The sequence below is a fragment of the Caenorhabditis remanei genome, chromosome II (genome assembly GCF_010183535.1).
Source record: "Caenorhabditis remanei strain PX506 chromosome II, whole genome shotgun sequence".
NCBI classification, from domain to species: Eukaryota; Metazoa; Nematoda; class Chromadorea; order Rhabditida; family Rhabditidae; genus Caenorhabditis; species Caenorhabditis remanei.
The window spans coordinates 17,821,031-17,842,057 of record NC_071329.1 but is presented as its reverse complement, the minus strand read 5'-3'; the positions used below and the strand labels follow the sequence as shown (position 1 = coordinate 17,842,057).

Here is a 21,027-nt window from a genome sequence, read left to right as displayed (position 1 = left end):
TTCAGAGAAAAATGGAATATTTTTCACGCTCACTTGATTAACGTCAAGGCCTACTCTATTTTTCCAAATTCTTCTATTCTCTTCCAGAATATCCACGTCGTCTCATCAGTTATTGATTTTTCTTCAATCCATACCGGTTGTGATCAGAAGACGTCGCTGGAATTTCGAAGTTTCGACGGATTATCGACAAAAATTGAATTGATTGAAAAGGTGAGAATATCCAAAGCAATCGTTATCTAAAATCAAAAATACCGGATATTCCAAAACCGAGATATTTTGACATCAGATTTCAGAAAGGGAAAGTTTCAAATTGTCTTGTTATGGAAAAGGGGTCCTAGCCTTGAAAATTTTATTTTGAATATTCTTTGTCAATGGAAATGAATGTTCCTAAAACAAATTGAACTCAGAACCGATTGATAAAAGATTGATCTCTTATTCTAGCATTTTAACAACTTATTTTCTTATAGACTATGAATATTTTCGTTTCAGATCACTCACCATCGTAACTGCGTGTCTTTCGTTTTGGAAACATGGAACACTACGAACATTCTAAGTTCGGCATCAACTGGGCCGAGTATCAAACAATGTTTCCGGGAGGTATGTTCTTATAGAATCCATATTTCTCTTCAAAATCATATTTTCAGAAAGCAAAAGTGTCACAATCAACCGAATGACTGAAATAGTGATGATACAGTCACTTATGGAGAAAGCGTTGAAACTTCTGGATAGAGGAATCAAAATCCAAAAACCAATCGTCTTGAACCCACACTGGAGGGGTCTTGTTGAAGAGGAAAAGTGGAAGGGAAATTGGCTCAGTTACAGAGACCAGTAAGTACCACGTGTTTTCTTCAATTCCAGTACCACGTGTTTTCTTCAATTTCAGCCAGAGTCTCTCCCACAAGATAGAGAAGCTCAACTTCATTGATTTGAAGTACCGTGTTCTCTTGCTCTTCGTTACATCCAGACGCGTGACTGCTCAATTTAAGAAAGAGTGAGTCGAATGGTGATTTCAAGTGTAAAATTTATTGTTGAAGGTTGGTTGAGGCTCTGTGTACTTGTCGATACGATGAGCACAATCGGATTGTAATGAGATAGTTGTGCAAGGCAATCACAGGTATAATTAGTAACAATAGATCACTTCAAATCGGAATACTTTCAGAAAAGTTGCAATGAAAAGAAGAAGGGGAAGAAGAATGAGAAAATTCGGAAGGATGAAGAGCAAGATGACAACGCGGAGGTTGACGACAATGAAGACGACGAAATGAAAGCGCAGGATGAGTTGCTGTTGACATTGAAAGCAGAAACTGAAATGAAGGTAAATATTTCATTCCATACACCTTTTCAATAATGTTTTCATTAGAAAATCCTAATATTTTAGACGTTGACGGAACAACAAATGCTGTCACTTCTCAAAAACATTGCGAAAACTGTCGTGGAATCTGAACATGAGGAGGGAGACGTATTGAAAGTAAACAAATACGTCATTATGGATGCGCTCGATTTGATGGCGTGGGGACTCGCGGGATGCGACAATTCGGAGCCACTTGGAATGATATGAAAAACTTGGGACGGGACAAGGTATCGCAACGTGAAGCAAGAATGGGAAAATTTCTTATTTCAGGAAATCTCGTTGTCTGAACTAGCAAAACTCGTGATAGAACTACTCGATGAATGAATAAAAAGAAGTGTGATTACTTTGAACTCTTATTATGTCAAGTAAAAGCTTTTCGAATCGCTTAAATAAAATTATTTTTTTTTGTTTTAGCTCGAAAATACAACTAAAATTTAAAAATAAATTAAATTCAACAGAAATCAGAAAAAATTGTCTGAAAAGTTCTCAAAAATTATTGAAATTCATCTTTTTGATTTCCGAAATAGTTTCTGTTGAAATAAGAAACATAAGAGACCGTAAAAGATTGGTTACGTCCAATTCCAATCACGTTTTTCCCTTTTTCAATTTCCGAAACGCATAAAAATAAGAATTGAGAAAAGGAAAATCAGAACTCTTATTTTTCGAAACAGGTGTTATCAGTGGTAGAGTGAGATCTCCAGTACTCAACTGGTACGGAATGGAGGATGAAGCGGATGATGAGGAGGCTGGAAATACGGAAGATATTCAGAACAATAGTGGGAATGGAAAAGACAAAGAACCAGAAAATGATGAGAACATGGAAGACGTTGACATGAATATTTCACACCAAGATGTTCAAGCAATCGACAGAAATCAAGATAGAGATCATTTTGACGACTACCCACGAATCGAGTCTCCTCTAATTTTTGAACCCCCGCACATGGAAGTTGTTGTGGATTCAGAAGAAGGAGAAGATGAGTATGAAGAAGTTGATGGTATGGAGTCTCCACAGGAACCAGAATCAGGTGTGGCGAGGCTGATGTCAGATTCATCAGATTCCGGATCAAATTCAAATATTGACGGCGAAAACGATTTGCCTCCTATCTCAGTATACCGTTGTCCTCTCAACTACACTCCTACGTTCAATCCCCATTCAAGGACCGAAATGTCAATACTTTCGAGAATCCCAAAGGAATGCGTCGTCCGTCATCTTCCCGGCTGGAACCCGATGAATTATATAGCTTGGCAAGGGAATGAATCATCTCGGAGTAAAATGATTTCTAAGGAGATTGAGATGGCTATAAACGGATTGAAACGTTTCGTGGCGTCCGATCAAGGGTACTTGCTAATTGAGAATCACTCAGCTAATCCAGAATGCTCTCTCAATACTATCTGCAATATACTGTTCAGTTGCAAGGAGATTCGAGCACTATTTCAAGATTATTGCCAAAATGAGATTCTCGATTTGATGACTGCGATATTCAGAAGAGATAAGCAAACAACCAGTGACTTGAGACGGATTCTGGGTGAAACGTTTGAAAATGGAGTACATGATGTTCGTGAAACATTTTCAAATCTCATCAAGGTAACGTTTTGCAAAAAATAGAAAAAAACATTTCAATTATGTTACAGAAACTTAAAGTCGACCTAACCCCCATTCAATTTCTGGAACAATACGAAACAAATTGTGAATGGTGTACTAAAAGTGATAGTAAAAGTACAGGAGAAATTAAGGAATCGAGTTATCTCTGAGTCCGGAAGTCTGGAACATTCCAGCAGAGTTTCGAAGATTCCTACATGTCAACACTGTGCTCGGAACGATGTGAGCACAGTTGTGGTGGAAGAATGTATCGGAAGAGAGTGGTCACTCCAAAAGGTCGTTATCATGTCATGATGGTGGATCACGGAGGAAATAAAATTTTAAATCTAACCACAGACTCCAAAGTGGAGATGTTTGGATTCAAATGGACTGTGATCTTGTTTGCAGAATTCTGTCCAAGCAGTAATGGCCACTAAGTGAGCTGGATGCGATGTGGTACGAAATGGAAGTGTGTTGAAGATGCCGTTGTGAAGATGGATAGCCGGAAAGTCATTTTCTCAGAACATAATGTGAGAGCTCTAGTTTTTGAGAAATACGAACCGAGTCAGTGAATGTTCTTATTCTCTATCTGTCATTCTATATTCTACGTTCTTTTCCTGTTCTATCTCCTCTTTTGAAATCATTCTCTTTTCATATTCATTGATTTTACCTATTTAAATTTAACTTTTTGGTTTAACTTTATAAAATTTTCTCGCCTTTAATTGTTCTCTACCTCTCCCTATCTCCCCCGCCTCAATTGCACTCTCTTGTTTAAATTCAATGTCAATAAATAACTCAAATTTAAATTAAAGACTGAATATTAACAAAAAACTGGGAAAATAAACAAGGAGAAAAAGGAAAAAACTAAAGTACGGTATGAGGAATCGAACTTGGGCAGATATTGTCCAAAAACGATTTTTCTCTCTGAGTCTCTCAAGTCACCGAATATTTTTCTCAGTTTCGGTAGAGCGTGGTTGTAAGAAGCTTGCCGTAACTACTTGCCATAGCAAACTTCATCAACCATAGCCATAGCAAAAAAACTTTCTCTTTTTTCCAATTTTTTGCTCAAATTCAAACTTTTTATCTGAAAAAAAACCCGTGAACTTTTGAAAAAAATTCAGAGAAAAATGGAATATTTTTCACGCTCAGTTGAACTAACGTCAAGGCCTACTCTACTTTTCCAGATTCTTCTATTCTCTTCCAGAATATCCACGTCGTCTCAATCAGTTATCGATTTTTCTCCCATTCAAACCGCCTATTTTGATCAGAAGACGTCGCTGGAATTTCGAAGTTTCGACGGATTATCTACAAAAATTAAGTCAATTGAAAAGGTGAGAATATCCAAAGCAATCGTAATCCAAAATCAAAAATACCCAATATTCCGAAACCACGATATTTTGAATTCAGATTTCAGAAAGAGAAGGCATTAAAATCCAAAAACCGATTATCGTAAACCCACACTGGAGGGATCTTGTTGAAGAAGAAAAGTGGAAGGGAAATTGAGATTTCTACAGAGATCAGTAAGTACCACGTGTTTTCTTCAATTCCACTCAATGTTTTTCAGCTTCAGCCAGAGTCTCGCCCACAAGATAGAGAAGCTCAACTTCATAGATTTCAAGTTACGAGCTCTATTGCTGTTTGTGTCATCCGTTCGTGTCACTGACGCCTTCAAGAAACAGTGACTCAAATCGTGATTTCAAGTGTAAAATTCATTAGTGAAGGCTGCAGGAGGGTCAATGCATGTGTCGATACGATGAGCACAATCGTATCGTATCGATACGATCAGATTGCAACGAGGTTATAGTTGAAGGCAATCACAGGTATAATTAGTAACTATAGATCACTTCAAATTGGATTAATTTCAGAAAAGTCGCTGCGAAGAAGAATGGGAAGAAGAATGCGAAAACTCGGAAGGATGAAGAGCAAGATGACGATGATGATGAAGATGACAACGAGGAGGTCGACGACAATGAAGACGACGAAGTGAAAGCGCAGGATGAGTTGTTGTTGTCATTGAAAGCAGAAACATAAGCGAAGGTAAATATTTCATTCCATACACCTTTTCAATAATGTTTTCATATGAATATCCTAATATTTTAGATGTTGACGGAACATCAAATGCTGTCACTTCTCAAAAACATTGCGAAAACCGTCGTGGAATCTGAACATGAGGAGAGAGAGAGACGTATTGAAAGTAAACAAATACGTCATTATGGAGGCGCTCGATTTGATGGCGTGGGGACTCGCGGGATGCGAAAATTCGGAGCTACTTTGGAATGATATGAAAAACTTGGGACGGGACAAGGTATTAAAACGTCAACAACCGCAAGAATTTGACAATTTCTTATTTCAGGAAATCTCGTTGGTCACACTTGCCGAACTGATGATTTCGCTACTCGAAGAATAGAAAAGAGAATTGGAACTCTTATTATGTCAAGTAAAAGCTTTTCGAATCGCTTAAATAAAATTATTTTTCTTGTTTTAGTTAGAAAATACAACAAAACTTCCAAAAATCAGAAAAAACTTGTCTGAAAAGTTCTCAAAGATAACTGAAATGCATTTTTTTGATATTCAAAATTGTAAGTTCTATTTGAAAGAAGAAACACTTGTTTCGACCGTTTTCCATTGGACAAGAACAAAAAAGAATATTCTGGAATAGAGAGCACGGTCTCATCAGCAATGGACTCTCTCCAGACTTTATCAGATTTTTTCGAATCGATTAAACCATTTTTGAGAAATTTTTGCACTATTGTGGAGAGTTATTGGACAGGACGACGATCCGATCAGAAAATACTAAATTCCGAGGAATAATCGGAGGAAAACTGTAAAATTTACGAGAAAAACGGAAGCAATCGACCTCACGCCCATTCAATTTCTGGAACAATACGAGAAGAATTGTGAATGGTGTACTAAAAGTGATAGTAAAAGTACAGGAGAAGTTAAGCAGACGAGTTATCTCTGGGTCCGTAAGTCTGGAACATTCCAGCACAGTTTCGAAGATTCCTACATGTCAACACTGTGCTCGGAACGATGTGAGCACAGTTGTGGTGGAAGAATGTATCGGAAGAGGGTGGTCACTCCAAAAGGTCGTTATCATGTCATGATGGTCGATCACGGAGGAAATAAAATTTTAAATCTGACCACAGACTCCATCGTGGAGATGTTTGGATTCAAATGGGCGGTGATCTTGTTTGCAGAATTCTGTCCTCGCAGTAATGGCCACTATGTGAGCTGGATGCGATGTGGTAGGAAATGGAAGTGTGTTGATGATGCCGTTGTGAAGAAAGAGAGCCGGAAAGTCATATTCTCAGAACATAATGTGAGAGCTCTGGTCTTTGAGAAATACGAACCGAGTCAGTGAATGTTCTTATTCTCTATCTGTCATTCTATATTCTACGTTCTTTTCATTGTTCTATCTCATCTTTCGAAGTCATTTTCTTTTTCTATTTATTGATCTTACCTATTTAAATTTAAATTTTTTTATTCAATTTTAAGAATTTTCTCGCCTTTAACTGTTCTCTACCTCTCCCTATCTAACCAGGAATGAGCCTCAATTGTACACTCTAGTTTAAATTCATGTCAATAAATAACTCAAATTTAATTTAAAGATTGAATATTAACAAAAAACTAGAAAAATAAACAAGGAAAAAAAGGAAAAGACGAAAGTACGGTATGAGGAATCGAACTTTGGCAGACATTGTCAAAAAACTACTTTTCTCTCTGAGTCTCTCAAGTCACCGAATATTTTTCTCAGTTTCGGTAGAGCGTGGTTGTAAGAAGCTTGCCGTAACTACTTGCCATAGCAAACTTCATCAACCATAGCCATAGCAAAAAAACTTTCTCTTTTTTCCTATTTTTTGCTCAAATTCAAATTTTTTATCTGAAAAAAAACCCGCGAACTTTTGAAAAAAATTTCAGAGAGAAAAAGAATATTTTTCACGCTCACTTGAACTAACGTCAAGGCCTACTCTACTTTTCCAAATACTTCTATTCTCTTCCAGAAGATCCACGTCGTCTCAATTAGTTATCGATTTTTCTTCAATCCAAACCGTCTGTGATCAGAAGACGTCGCTGGAATTTCGAAGTTTCGATGGACTACCAACAATTATAAAATTGATTGAAAAGGTGGGAATATCCAAAGCAATCGTAATCTAAAATCAAAAATACCGGATATTCCGAAACCGAGATATTTTGACATCAGATTTCAGAATTACAAAGTTCCAAACTGTTTTGTTTTGGAAAAGCGTCCTAGCCTTGAAAACATTTATTTTGAATATTCTTTGTCAATGGATATGAATGTTCCTAAAAATAACTTAAACTCAGAACCGATTGATAAATGATCAATCTCTTATTCTAGCAATTCAAAAACTTATCTTCTTCTAGACTAAGAGTTTTTTCTTTTCAGATCACTCATCATCGTAACTGCGTGTCTTTTGATTTCGAAACATGGAATATTACGAGCATTCGAAATTTGGGATTGATTGGGCTCCATATCAAACAATGTTTCCGGGAGGTATGTTCTTATAGAGTCCATATTTCTCTTCAAAATCACATTTTCAGAAAGTAAAAGTGGCACAATCAACCGAATGACTGAAATAGTCATATTCTTAAACCCACACTGGAAGGGTCTAGTTGCAGAGGAAAAGTGGAAGGGAAATTGGGATGTCTACAGAGACCAGTAAGTACCACGTATTTTCTTCAATTCCACTCAAATGTTTTTCAGCTTCAGCCAGAGTCTCGCCCACAAGATAGAGAAGCTCAACTTCATAGATTTCAAGTTACGAGCTCTATTGCTGTTCGTGTCATCAGTTCGTGTCACTGAAGCCTTCAAAAAACAGTAAGTCAAATCGTGATTTCAAGTGTAAAATTTGTATTTGAAGTCTGGAAGAGTATCGATGCATTTGCCGATACGATGAGCATAAGCAGAATGCAAGTAGTATGTATGATCTACGTATCCCCCCCCAAATCGTGCCCCCGGCCTATTACACTAGGGCGGGGAAAAACACCAGGGCGAGAATCGGGGGAGGCGAAAAGAGATAGATGGGGGAACCCCCTCGATTTCAAAACTTCGCGCCAATTTCAAACTTCGCGCCAATTTCAAATTTCAAAACTTCGCGCCAATTTCAAAATTGAAACTTCGCGCCAATTTCAAATTTCAAAACATCCCGCCAATGTCAAAATTCAAAACTTCGCGCCAATTTCAAATTTCAAAACCCCCCGCCAAATTAAAATGTTCAAAACTTCGCGCCAATTTTCAAAACTTCGCGCCAATTTTCAAATTTCCAAACTTCGCGCCAATTTTCAAATTTCCAAACTTCGCGCCAAATTTCAAATTTCGTGTCAATTTCGAAAGCTTCACACCAAAGAACATACAACAAGGAAAAAGGCCCAAATTTCGCAATCATTTCAAAACAAAATTAAAAGGACCCACTAGAAAACCACCACCGCGGCCTATTACACTAGGGCGGCAAAAAAGAAGGGAAGCGGGGAATCGAGCACCCGATGTATTGCGCGAAAACTCAAAACGCAATAAATAAACTATTCGGTTTACAAAAGACTAGTGATCGGTATCGGTATTCGTTGCAAAATTTTCTCAAGTTTTGATATATTTCAAGCGGAAATTTCCAAAAAATTTCGCCACACTTTGAGAAGGGAGAGAGAGAGAGAGAGAGAGAAAGAGAGAGAGCCCGGCGCGAGTCGGAAAATTTCAAAAACGACGAGAGAGCGGGCGCCACCACCACTCACCGATCGCCATGAACAAATGCAAAGCAAATGAAAAAAGCGGCGGCGGCGGCCCAAAAAACGCGCCTGGACCTCCGCGCCTGACCTCCGCGATTGGACCTCCGCGCCTGGACCTCCGCGCCTGACCTCCGCGCCTGAGCTCTGCGGATTTAGTTTTGGAAAAAAGCGTATTGTACACACACACACACACGCTTTTCATTATAAAAATTTTATTGAAGAAAGAAAGAAATACATTCAAAAACAACCTCATTTGGAACATTTTGATAACAACCTCAGCCGACACGAATCACACAACGGAATCCTCAGCACTGACTTTTCCAGTGTAGATGCATCACGACAAGATTCACAAATTGGTACGTGAACAAATGTCCGTGACTCTCGAAAACGAGCCTTGTCTGCCGCACTTGAAGGTCTGTCCTGCTTTGCCTTGTGTTTTGCAACGAGCAAAGACGGTTGTTTCCCAGTTTTTGGCTTGGTGGGTTTAACGGGTTCTGAATCATCAAAAACAACTACAAATTGGATATTATTACGAAACTTACCTTGTGGTATGAGATATCGATCAGCAAATTCAAAATTTCCTTCAAATGTACCATCTTCTTGAAAATTGGACGGGTAATAGGAGAGGGAAGAGGAGGATGGAGGGTCCATCGCGTGAGAGCTCACCAACTCGCTCTGGTGCAACAACAACAAATGACCGCGTTCGACAAAATTCTCACGACCACACGCCCGGAAATCAGACAATACTATCGATAATAGGATTACGAAGAGCGTCCAGAGAAAAAATCTGATCAAACTCCGCGTAGACTACACAGTAGAGGCCGCCTTCTGGAGTTTTATCGCGAAAGTTGAGACGAACGCTGATATTGGTCTGGCGCACCAGCTCAAAAAGCGAGTTGTCCTGTGCGACGGGGCTCAGCTCGAAACCGAATATGGTGTAGCCGCCTTCTTTGAACATTTTTGTGCTAATAGAGTTGCAGCTAAAGTTGTTTCGCGTGTGTCCCAGAGTCTCTTGCAGCTGAATGTAGGCCTCGATAAACTTGTTCTTTGTGAAATCCAGCGAGAAGGGACGCCCCGGAACCGACATTCCACAATAGTCAATGTGAATGTCGGTTATTCCGTGAGGTTGAAAGTTGAAAGGAGACTTCTCGTACGATCCATTATACGCTTCTGCGTCAACAAGGCCCAAGAAAATTCGACGAGGCATTTTACTCGTGAACAGTGTGTTTGCGGGCGCGTCCAGACGGTTTGGCTCAATGTAGAAACTACGTACTTGTGACGAAATCATCGGGTACTGAATAAGCTTGTGCTCAATGACCGCGGCCTCGAGAGCGTTTGATAGTCCGTCGGCCAGGTCGAATTCGTTGACAAGCGCATAGACGTCTTTGATTTTAAAGCGAAACTCAGTGTCCGGATCGCGATTGAAAGCCTCAATCAGGAACTTGCTGTCGTTTGGATAGACAGTCAGCTTCACATTGCAAGAGTTTAACAAAACACGTGGTTGATTCATCAAATCGATTGAAATGTTGGCGGCGACTTGGACATCGCCCTGGCCATGTACCGATAGGCATCGTTTCTGAAATCCGAGACTCGACATGTCTCCAATTGCGCTGTCATGATAGAAGCCGGCGGCTGTGAGTGTGGAGTCTTTAATCTCCTGGCCGTACATTAGGACGTGTTCAAAGTAGCTCTTGTAGGCGTAGTTTGACGAGTTGTGAAAGGCGAGCTGTGAGTTGATGTGAAGCGAGAAATTTCTCACAATCGAATGGGCAATATTGTTGATTGGCGCGTATACCTGCGAGTTCGCCACCTCGGGGGTCATTGTCACATAGTTTCCGGCGGCGTCGGTAATCCCAAAAGTGAACACGAGGTAGGTGCGTTTCAGATTCAGATACGAGCGCGAGTTGTTTGTGAGGATGAACTCGAACGGGCCGGCCTCTTGAAAGTTGTTTTTGAGGCCGATTGGTGTCCAGCGAGAATTGAGGACGCCCGACTGCGTCCCGGGCATGGTTGAGAAATCTAGCTCGTCGACAATGACGTCATGGGATTTTGGGTCCATACGGCAAAGCATGGCGCGTTAGAGAAAGTTGTCTCGGCGTGTTTTTGAGACCAAGTGAGGCTTCAGAACGGTCACCACTCCTCCTTTTATCCTTTTTTGAAGCGCTCCACGGCGGCGTCCGTTTCCGGCAAACTCACGCATCTTCTTCTGGGCCACACCCTTGAGACTGGCTTTCAAGCTCTGGCCTTGAGCGAGTTCCGACGCCAACTCTTTGCCTGCACTCACCAGTTGTTGGCCGGCAACCGAACTCAGCAACTTTGGGAGTAGTCCGGCAACCGCTCCGATTATTCCACCCAGACCTCCACCACGCTGGTTTCCGCCACGCTGATAGCGCATTCCCATAAAGGGGCCATTACCAGGAACGCTCCGTCGCAGCAACTTTTTGTAGTCAATCTTTGACAAGTCCACAGGGCTCGGCGTCATTATAAAAGAGAGACGGTGTGTGCGGGCGCGCGCGCAGAAGTGAGAGACCCGGTTGGCGCGCGTCGGCCTATTTATACATGTTTTCCGACGAGATTGATCGACTCCTTTTGGCAGACACCCGCGCCAAACGAACCTTCATTGGTGTATTCGGCGCTGACGAACTCGAGACACTGGGGCGAATCCGGAAAAGGAGATTTGGTCTTGTTGTCAACACGGATCGACGAGACCAACCAGGCAGGCACTGGCAGAGCATTTTTGTCGACAACGATCGCCAAACTTGTCACTATTTTTGTTCGTTGGCCGAGAAACCAAACGCCCACATTGAGAGGTACTTGTCAAAGTTTCCCGTTGTGAAAATCAACAAGAGCAAGCAACAAAAAAACAGCGCGCTGACGTGTGGCGGATATTGTGTTTTTGTTCAATCGATGCAAGCACGCGGAATCCCGTTTGAAACAATCTGCACGGTTTTTGACAGCATTACAAATGACGATGTTTTTATTGCAAACTACTTGAAACAAAATCATGGATACGTCTCTTCGCCGCCCCCTTAGACAACAATAAATCATTCGATTCTCTTAAAATGTAACACTATAATTGTACTGCCCCAGTTGAAGTCGATTGGTTCGCCAAACTCTGTTAGTAGTTCGACACGAATACTATCGATTGTAGAGTTCATGAGGGGTAGATAGCGCGGGTGTGTGACCGTGTGATGTATCATCTCTCCGTACGCGCCTCTGCATGGAATTACTGATAAAAGTGAGCTTTTTGTGTTTCCCACAATGATCGGGTCCACCACATCGCAATAGAGATAGAGTGTGCTAACGTTGCCGAAATAGTCAACTTTCTTGTGTGCCGGCTGGCTCTTTGTCACGATTGGATCCGTGAAACCGAGGAAGTAGGCGCACGTCTCATCGAATTCAACGAACGAAATGTCGCCATCGAGGAACTCGATCTTGATTTGGTCTCCAACATTGGAAAAGTGTAAAAGCCCGCGAGAAGTGGAGGTGTGGCTCGTCGAAATTTTCGCCCGAAGCTTTCGAAACTCTTCGACTTGCTGTCGATAGATTGTCGCGTCGGTGGACTTGTTGTGCAATAGAAGCATGCTGGAGGCGGCGTAAAGCGGCCAAGCCTCGTCGTGCTCCGCGCGCTGCTTCTCCAACGATAAAAATTGTTGGTTCCATGCGCCGATCGATTCCCCACGCGGGCCCAGGCTCTCGAATTGTCGATTCCACGCGGCCACACTATCGTCGTCGTCGTCGTCGCCCTTTTTCTGAACAATTGGTGGCGCCGGCTGCTGTGTCGGTTGATTTTCTGGCGGTGCTGGCTTAGGCTTACCGGAGAGGCTCATAAACTGACGATTCAAGTCTGCGACACTCTCTGGCGGCGGCGTCGTCGTCTCTCCGCCAGCAGGCGTGCCGCCGCTCAAACTTTCAAACTGTCTATTCCAGTCGGCGATAGTCTCCTCCTTCTTCGTTTCCGCGCCCGCCGGCGCCGGTGTTTTCTGATCCTTCTTCTCTGGCGGTGGTGGCGCAGGTTTCTGTGGATCCTTCTGCTCTGGCGGTGGTGCCGCAGCAGGTTTCTGTGGATCCTTCTGCTCTGGCGGTGGTGCCGCAGCAGGTTTCTTCTGATCCTTCTTCTCTGATGATGGCGGCGGCGCGGGTTTCTGTGGATCCTTCTGCTCTGGTGGTGGTGCCGCAGCAGGTTTCTGTTGATCCTCCTTCTCTGCAGGTTTCTTCTGATCCTTCTTCTCTGTAGGTTTCTTTTGATCCTTCTGCTCTGCCGCAGGTTTCTTCTGATCCTTCTTCTCTGTTGGCGCAGGTTTCTGTGGATCCTTCTGCTCTGGTGGTGGCGCAGGTTTCTGTTGATCCTTCTTCTCTGCTGCGGGTTTCTTCTGATCCTTCTTCTCTGTTGGCGCGGGTTTCTTCTGATCCTTCTTCTCTGGCGGTGGTGGTGGTGGTGGTGGCGCAGGTTTCTGCTGATCTTTCTGCTCTGGCGCCGGTTTCTGTGGATCTTTAGTCTCTGTTGGCGTTCCTTGTCCGGGAGGTATTGGACCGCCGCCGCTTAGACTCTGGAATTGGGCGTTCAACTCGGCCACCCCCTCTTTGGGTTTGCTGGTAGCGCCGCCACCGCCATCACCACCGCCTCCGCCTCCAAGACTATTAAACTGCTGATTCAGCGTGTTGACGCTCTCTTTGGGTTTGCTCGATGCGCCACCCCCGCCGCCTCCAAGACTATTAAACTGTTGATTCAGCGTGTTGACGCTCTCTTTGGGTTTGCTTGATGCGCCACCGCCGCCTCCAAGACTCTCAAACTGGCGGTTCCAGTCGGCGATGCTCTCACCGCCGCCGCCCGCCGCCGCCGCCGCTCCTTCTGGCTTTGCGCGTTTCGCTCTCGAAATTTCAAAATCGACGGCGGCACGTTTCATACGCGACGCGGGGCCGCCCTCGACGACGTTGTTGTCGTTGTTCAGCGTTCTCACAATTTGATCGGCAGTCGAGTATTGCGCCGGTGGAAACGAAACGTGAACCGGGATTCGCGGTGGTGATGACGACGCCGCTGGCCGAAAGTGTATCCAAAAGTCTAGCGCTTTTCCAACGTTCACAAACGAGTACGGATAGATAATGTCGGTGGCGGCGACGCGGTACTTGTCGCGCTCAAGTGTTAGAACGTCGGGCAGTCGGGTCACGTATCGCGATGATGTGTTTGGGAACTGTGAATTCGGAACCGACGAGGGAAGGGTGATATAAAAGTCAGACATGATGATGATGCCGATGGGAGGCGCGCACACGCCTTTTATACACTTTAGCTGCTCAGAAACGGGTATAAAAGGAGTGCTAGCGGGCACGGCCGGAACTCATTCGGCGGTGAGAGCATGAACCCGCTGCTGCTTCTAAACGGTTCATCATCATTTTACAACAACACCACCGCCACCGCCATCGCTGAAAACGCTAGCGCCTTGCTTTGTCATTTCGATAGAGTTGGCGGCGGAGGCGGCGGCGAAGACAACACATCGGCGGCTCTACCAATCACTTTCAACTTTTTCCTCACAGTCTCGATCGTGCTGGCGCTATGCCCGTGTCTGTTTCGTCTCAACCAAATGTGGCGACAAAACCGGCAGGCTTCCGATTCCGGTTCCCCTCACAGACAACCATAATTGGCGCAACTCAGTCTGGTAAAACAACGCTGCTGCGGGGCGTGTTGGGCGCGCTGGACACGTGCTTCGACGTGCCCATCGACAACATTTTCTGGTTTTACGGGTGTGACACACCGAGCATACCGAGACACTTGAGTAAACTGCGCGCTATTGAGGGGCTTCCAGACGTTGAGCTGCTCAAGCAACACAAGGATCAGAACAACGTGGTCGTGTGCGATGACCTGATGAACTTTTTCGCGCGTGACAAAAAAGCGCTGAACCTGCTCAACGACCTCTTTTGTGTGTACGCCCATCACCTCAATTGCGCGATATTCAACTTGGTCCAGTCGGCGTTCGCGCTCCCACCACTCACCCGAAACAACAGCACATACATTATACTTATGCGTAATCTCTCCGACGCCGCGCAAGTCCGAAACCTACTCGTTCAACAGTTTGGAGAAAAGTGGCGCGGCGCGTACGCCGCCTATCAACAAGTCATGGCAAGCGCCCCGTATCAAGCCCTACTAATCAACAACGATCCGCTGAGTGAGCCGCGTATGCGGATCCTCTCCAACTTTTTGTCTCCCTACCCGATCGCATACGTGCCAGTCTAGCGGCGGCGGCGGCGAAGAAACGTATATAAAGAGGTGTGCAAGTGCGTATGCACGCCATTTTTTCATGGCAATGGCAGCCCGTCTCATTATCCACAGCGATTTTCTTCACAAGGTTTTGCGTCACAATCGTAACGCGATAGGTCACGCAAGCGCCCGGCAGATTAACATTTTGGTTGAAATTGTGTACAATTTGCTAAACACCAAAAATATTCCCCTGAGCGCGTCAGAACTCGAACTTTTGAAGCCAATTCACCCTCAACTCGAGACGCTGTCTCGAACCGGCAGCGTGGACAAGGCCCGAAAAATTCTATATAAACTGAGCAAGCGGCAGTTGGCAGCCTTCATTATCCCAGCTCTTGCCGCGACTCGGCTCCTGCCATGAAGTTGATCCGAAAGTATCACATTGTTCCCTACGAAGATGGTTCGGCTGTTGAGTCGGCTAAGCGCTTTCTCGAGACGATTTTGAACGATCCCACTCTTGAAACCAGTGAAAAGTGTCGTTTCTATCAGGATTTGCTCTATCGCATCCGACAACACCGAGAGCTGCCAATTATGACTGATGAAGTGTTTGACGATCTTCGTGACACGTATTCTCAACAAAATTCAAACAATGAGGCGTCGGCGGGCGCGGTTGCAGTGCCTACGCTGAAACGAGAACTCGCCGTCGTCGTTCCGAAAATTGAAAAGCAGGAGCCGGAAGAGCCGATGGATGAAGACGACGACGACCTAAAAGAGCTGCCTGCAGTCTTCAAGAGGGTAAAAACAGAGTCTGCCGACAATGCCTACCAACAACAACAACCGACGGCGAGAAGACTCTCAAGAAAACGTCTACATGTGGATGTGGATGATGTAGAGGATAACGACCGTTTTGAGACTACGATGAAACAAAGACGCGTTGCAGCCGCGACTCTTGAACTGCCATCACCCCCAGTGCGAACGTCGAGAAAACGCAAAATTTTGGATAATGTGAAGAAGCAAAAACTGAATATCGTTCAGCCGACGAGACCCTCACCACCGCCGTTGCTGCCGCCGCCGCCGCCGACAAATCAGAGGAGGCCACCCAAGCGCCGGCACCCAATCTTGCACTCTAAAATTCCTGAAAAGCGAAGAAAGTTTGTGGAGCTGTTCGACCCAACCGGCGGTAAGTTGCCCGTGTGGAGAGTCCGGAAAGACTACCGTTTTGCGCCCTACCAAACCGAGAGACCCAAAAAAGAATGGACTGGTAGGAGGCATGTTGCGAAATTGAAAAATGGAAAACTCGCAGCTGCCGTGAAACGAGAGAAAATCAAAAAGCGCGAGGACGAGGAGGAGGAGAAACTGGTAAAGCCAAAGGTTGAACTCGTGCAAGAAATGTGGCCCGGCAGCGACGACGACGACGATGACGACGACGATAAAAAGATTGATCCGGTTTTGAAGAAAGAAAAGAGAGAAGAGAGCGACAGTGAAGATGATGTCAAACCAGACGTGTCTTGGAGACGAGGCACTAAACGTCCACACGTGGGCGATGATGACGAGTTTTGGCCGGAACGAAAAAAGAGACGAACAATTCGAGGCGCGGGCCCCGCAGCACCAGCCGGCGGCCGAATATATTGTCGTTTGTGGAAATTTTAACAATGTGAGCGAGTGTTTCAGTGTCAAATTTGTGTGTATATAAATGGTTTTGTTAATAATTCTTTCTGAAAACAACATGGTCGCGTCAGCGTCCTCGTCCTCGTCCTCGTCCTCCTCGTCCTCCCCCTCGATTAAAAGAGAGATTCATCGCGCGTGGACCGACACGGCGCTTCCGTGCGCGTTCACCTCTGTCGCAAATGTTCATCGGCACGTGCGCCAGACTCACCCGTCACTCCGTTATGAGCAGGTCGAATCGGCGCTCGAGGATCTCGAAAGTTTCACCCTTCATCGGCCGAACCGTAAAAGGTTCCCGCGCGCGCGAACCCAGGCGGCCGGCGTCTACACCGACTTGCAAGCCGATCTCGTTGACATGGCAAAGTACCGGCGGAAAAACGACGAGATCACTTTCCTGCTCACCGTCATCGACTGTTACACGCGTGTTTTGTTCGTGAAGCCGCTAACGTCGAAAAGTGGCGCCGTGGTGGCCGCTGCTTTTGAGCAAATTTTCACCGAGATGGGCACCACCCCCACGATCATCTTCACCGATGACGGAAAAGAGTTTTACAATAGTGTGTGCCGCAAGCTGTTCGACGAGCACCACATTAAACACGTCTCACCAAAAAATGACGTAAAGTGTGGGATGGTGGAGCGCGCGAATCGCACACTAAAAACACGTCTTGCAAAATACATGACCCACGCGTACGGGCATCGATACATTGATGAGCTGCCGCACGTGGTTCACGCAATCAACCATAGCGTGAATCGCGGTATCGGAAAGCGCCCTGTCGACGTGCGCCTCGGTGATTTTCCGATTCCGCTTCCCGAGAACGCTCGACGACCCTCGTTCAAGATCAAGTTTGCGGTGGGTGACCACGTGCGGCTCGCTTCGAAACGAGGATTCTTCGACAAGGGCTACGAACAGGGCTGGACCACCGAGGTGTTTGTGATTAGTGAGGTGTCGCCGGGGCGCCCGGTCACCTACAATGTGGTGGATACGAACGGCGAGGCCGTACAGGGAATCTTCTACTCTCAAGAACTGACAAAATGCACGTACAACGCGACAGGCACATATCGAATCGAACAAGTGTTGGCGCGCCGCACGCGCGGGCGTCGAAAAGAGTGTTTGGTGCGGTGGGAGGGATATGGCCCAGAGTTTGACAGTTGGATACCAGAATCTTCAGTTTTACAACTTTAAATTTCTAATAAATGATTAATAACCACTTGTTTTTGTTTTTGGACACTAGGCGCGGAGGTCCAGGCGCGGAGATCCAGGCGCGGAGGTCCAGGCGCGGAGGTCCAGGCGCGGAGGTCCAGGCGCGGAGATCCAGGCGCGGAGGTCCAGGCGCGGAGGTCCAGGCGCGGAGGTCCAGGCGCGGAGATCCAGGCGCGGAGGTCAGGCGCGTTTTTTGGGCCGCCGCCGCCGCTTTTTTCATTTGCTTTGCATTTGTTCATGGCGATCGGTGAGTGGTGGTGGCGCCCGCTCTCTCGTCGTTTTTGAAATTTTCCGACTCGCGCCGGGCTCTCTCTCTTTCTCTCTCTCTCTCTCTCTCTCCCTTCTCAAAGTGTGGGAATTTTTTTGGAAATTTCCGCTTGAAATATATCAAAACTTGAAAAAATTTTGCAACGAATACCAATACCGATCACTAGTTTTTGTAAACACAGGTAGACCGCTAAGTCCCAAAAACGGACCAGCGCCGGATCACCGGCGAACATTCTGTGGCTGACCGACGGGCCGTCAACGGTCCGTCGGACATCCGTAGACGGCCCGTTTTCTCGCTTTTTGAGCCGCTGACGGACCGTTTTTCATCCGTTTTCAAACCATTCTGGTCCCTTCCCGCTCCCCATTAGGCTTATTCAAAATGGTTTTTTGCGAACAGTACTCGTAATTATAAATACGCATTTATTATAAAATAAAATTAATAACAAAAAAAGTTGACACTTAGAAAAATAATTTTAAAAAGAAACATAATAACTAGGTGACTAATAATTTAGAAAATTCGCCGATCGGCTCGTTGCTTGTCAATTTTCTGCGTCAAACAGACGAGTCGTGCCTTACTGTCTTCGCTTCTTCTTCTCGTCAGTTCTCTTGATTCGCAATCTTCGTTGAGATGAATTCGCATGTAGACGAATCGAATCAGCCTGAAAGATAATAAGTTACAACACAATTCATAGTTATTGGATAACTTACTTATCACTGAAAAGTTGCTTCTTTGTTCTCGGCACTGCTCACTTTGTCCTGAACGTTCATTATCCAAAAGCCAGAAGTTCGTGATGATCGAATTGGGAAGATGTCATTTGACAACATGGTTGGCTGATGAGAGCATTGATGGCGGGGAATCGAACAGGGAACCAGTGAATTGTTGAAATCCCTGAATCGACGAAGTAGCCGTTTGACCGAGAAGACGCTCTTGATGGGACATTGAATCGCCTATAAAGACTTCACTACTACTTCATCTCATCGATAGTTCGTTTCCACTGTCGGTTGCATCGGCATCAATAATGTCGGTTTGATGATGATGACGACGTGGTCCCTCTCCTCCAGATGATAGTAGTTGTTGCTGTATTGCTCCTCCTTTCGTTTCCATTGATGCTATTGTTTAGTGGTGGTCATCGCCATTCGACAATAGTGTATCCAAGTCTCAAACTTGGTTCATTAAACCATGTGGACCTTGACCGTTTGATCACTGAAAAATACTAGTTTAGTTTGCAGTATTTAAACTAGCACGAATATCATACTTTTGGTTTCCCACTGAGTCCAGTTTCCACTGAAGAACTTCTTCTCCTTATCGATTAACTAGCTCTTCCGCTTGTCAATATGGACACAAACTTCGGGCTTCCAGTGGTATTTGCTGAAAATATCCACATTTTTCACTTAGGTTACGCAATTATCTGATACAAACCTTACGAATCCTTTGAAATTCCTGGGTTTTTAGTGTCCAGTAAGGTCGCGCCGACGACGAAATTCTCGATTAGCCTGAAAATAGACAATTTCGTCGAAATTAATAATAAATAACGAGTGAAAACGTTTTTGACAGAAAAATAAACCTTTTTTACTGAAAAGAATGTAAGAAAAACGGAAGAAATACCATAAAAATTGAAGGAAAATGAACGAAATAAAATGTTGACGCGGAAAAAATTCAGTGTCGATTTACGACAAACAGGGCGCGCTGCCGTAATTTCGGAGTGTCGTTGCAAGCTTCAGCTTCAACGAGTCGATTAGAAAAATGCGAATACTCGGAAATTTCAGTGAAAAATGATAGTTTTTTGAGAAAAACACATAAAATCATGAAGCCTGATAATTTCTAAAACAAATTCTTGAAAAAAATCAAAACTGTCTGAACAAAACTAAGAAGTGATCAGACAGCGAATCTACAGTAATACTTGTGAGATTGTGAATAGAAGATACACTAATGTATCCTTCTGGTTCGGTTTTGTGAGTTAACAGATTCTTGAATATGAAAAGCTGAATGTTGTACAAGCTCAGTAAACCAACTATAGACATTCCTCTCGCTCTATAGCTGTTAGTTGTACCACTAGCAACATTATTGCTTTACATGATTTCATTTAGTTTCAAAAATCAGCATAAAGACTTCTATATAGTCACTGGAATACTAAAACTACTTTTGTATAGATTTCAGTATTTTTCTACACCAAATACTTTCTCAGGCTGTTTGAATACTATGAAACGCCAATAAGTCGCTATTAGTCCGTTTTTCGGCCGCCATTAGTCCTTTTTTCGGCCGCCATTAACCCGTTGTTCGTCCGTTTGCTTCATAACATGTCGAAAACAAGAAAATGATAGCTTCAAACAACTTCTACTGACTCTAAATGACATAACAATGATTTTGAAGCAGTATTTCAAAAATCCATTTCTTGACTGGTTTTTAACAGTGATTTGGCGGGCCGGTAACGGGCCGTCGTTGGCCCGTTTGCGGTCGTTTAGGCGCCGATCGTTCGCCACTCGCACGCTTGCGGCCGCTCAGCCGTCGGTCGTCCGTTTTTGGGACTTTGCGGTCTACCTGTGAACCGAATAGTTTATTTATTGCGTTTTGAGTTTTCGCGCAATACATCGAGGGTTCGATTCCCCGCTTCCCTTGTTTTTTGCCGCCCTAGTGTAATAGGCCGCGGTGGTGGTTTTCTGGTCGGTCCTTTAATTTTGTTTTGAAATGATTGCGAAATTTGGGCCTTTTTTCCTTGTTGTATGTTCTTTGGTGTGAAGCTTTCGAAATTGACACGAAATTTGAAATTTGGCGCGAACTTTTGAAAATTGGCGCGAAGTTTGAATTTTTGAAATTGGCGCGAAGTTTTGAAAATTGGCGCGAAGTTTTGAAATTTGAAATTGGCGCGAATTTTTGAAATCGAGAGCCCCCCCCCCCCCCCTCCCCCCTTCTATCTTTTCCCCCCCTTGCGATCCTCGCCCCTGGTTTTGAATTTTGAAATTGGCGGGATGTTTTGAAATTTGAAATTGGCGCGAAGTTTCAATTTTGAAATTGGCGCGAAGTTTTGAAATTTGAAATT

The 21,027-nt window shown here is 44.4% G+C and overlaps 8 protein-coding genes across 8 annotated transcripts; 6 read left to right on the top strand and 2 right to left on the bottom strand.

Annotated features, from left to right (window-relative positions):
- Positions 1-530: 530 nt before the first annotated feature.
- On the top strand, positions 531-1,558 carry GCK72_007749 (uncharacterized protein; the record flags this gene model as incomplete). The annotated part of the gene is made up of 6 exons (XM_053726422.1): positions 531-597; positions 645-828; positions 884-991; positions 1,035-1,083; positions 1,160-1,315; positions 1,379-1,558. The coding sequence occupies 6 exons, from the start codon at positions 531-533 to the stop codon at positions 1,556-1,558; spliced, it is 744 nt and encodes a 247-aa protein (XP_053590616.1).
- A 511-nt stretch (positions 1,559-2,069) lies between these two features.
- Positions 2,070-3,367, top strand: GCK72_007748 (uncharacterized protein; the record flags this gene model as incomplete). The annotated part of the gene is made up of 2 exons (XM_053726421.1): positions 2,070-2,936; positions 3,128-3,367. The coding sequence occupies 2 exons, from the start codon at positions 2,070-2,072 to the stop codon at positions 3,365-3,367; spliced, it is 1,107 nt and encodes a 368-aa protein (XP_053590615.1).
- Positions 3,368-7,376: 4,009 nt separating this feature from the next.
- GCK72_007747 (uncharacterized protein) lies at positions 7,377-7,970 on the top strand (the record flags this gene model as incomplete). The annotated part of the gene is made up of 4 exons (XM_053726420.1): positions 7,377-7,443; positions 7,491-7,608; positions 7,654-7,767; positions 7,811-7,970. 4 exons carry the CDS (start codon positions 7,377-7,379, stop codon positions 7,968-7,970), a joined length of 459 nt encoding a protein of 152 aa, XP_053590614.1.
- Positions 7,971-10,746: 2,776 nt separating this feature from the next.
- On the bottom strand, positions 10,747-11,151 carry GCK72_007746 (uncharacterized protein; the record flags this gene model as incomplete). The annotated part of the gene is made up of 1 exon (XM_053726419.1): positions 10,747-11,151. The coding sequence occupies one exon, from the start codon at positions 11,149-11,151 to the stop codon at positions 10,747-10,749; it is 405 nt and encodes a 134-aa protein (XP_053590613.1).
- A 77-nt stretch (positions 11,152-11,228) lies between these two features.
- Positions 11,229-11,702, top strand: GCK72_007745 (uncharacterized protein; the record flags this gene model as incomplete). The annotated part of the gene is made up of 1 exon (XM_053726418.1): positions 11,229-11,702. One exon carries the CDS (start codon positions 11,229-11,231, stop codon positions 11,700-11,702), a length of 474 nt encoding a protein of 157 aa, XP_053590612.1.
- Positions 11,703-15,276: 3,574 nt separating this feature from the next.
- GCK72_007744 (uncharacterized protein) lies at positions 15,277-16,509 on the top strand (the record flags this gene model as incomplete). Its single annotated transcript, XM_003095328.2, has 1 exon — positions 15,277-16,509. The coding sequence occupies one exon, from the start codon at positions 15,277-15,279 to the stop codon at positions 16,507-16,509; it is 1,233 nt and encodes a 410-aa protein (XP_003095376.2).
- A 76-nt stretch (positions 16,510-16,585) lies between these two features.
- Positions 16,586-17,704, top strand: GCK72_007743 (uncharacterized protein; the record flags this gene model as incomplete). Its single annotated transcript, XM_053726417.1, has 1 exon — positions 16,586-17,704. One exon carries the CDS (start codon positions 16,586-16,588, stop codon positions 17,702-17,704), a length of 1,119 nt encoding a protein of 372 aa, XP_053590611.1.
- A 1,096-nt stretch (positions 17,705-18,800) lies between these two features.
- On the bottom strand, positions 18,801-19,094 carry GCK72_007742 (uncharacterized protein; the record flags this gene model as incomplete). The annotated part of the gene is made up of 2 exons (XM_053726416.1): positions 18,801-18,937; positions 18,986-19,094. The coding sequence occupies 2 exons, from the start codon at positions 19,092-19,094 to the stop codon at positions 18,801-18,803; spliced, it is 246 nt and encodes an 81-aa protein (XP_053590610.1).
- Positions 19,095-21,027: the final 1,933 nt, after the last annotated feature.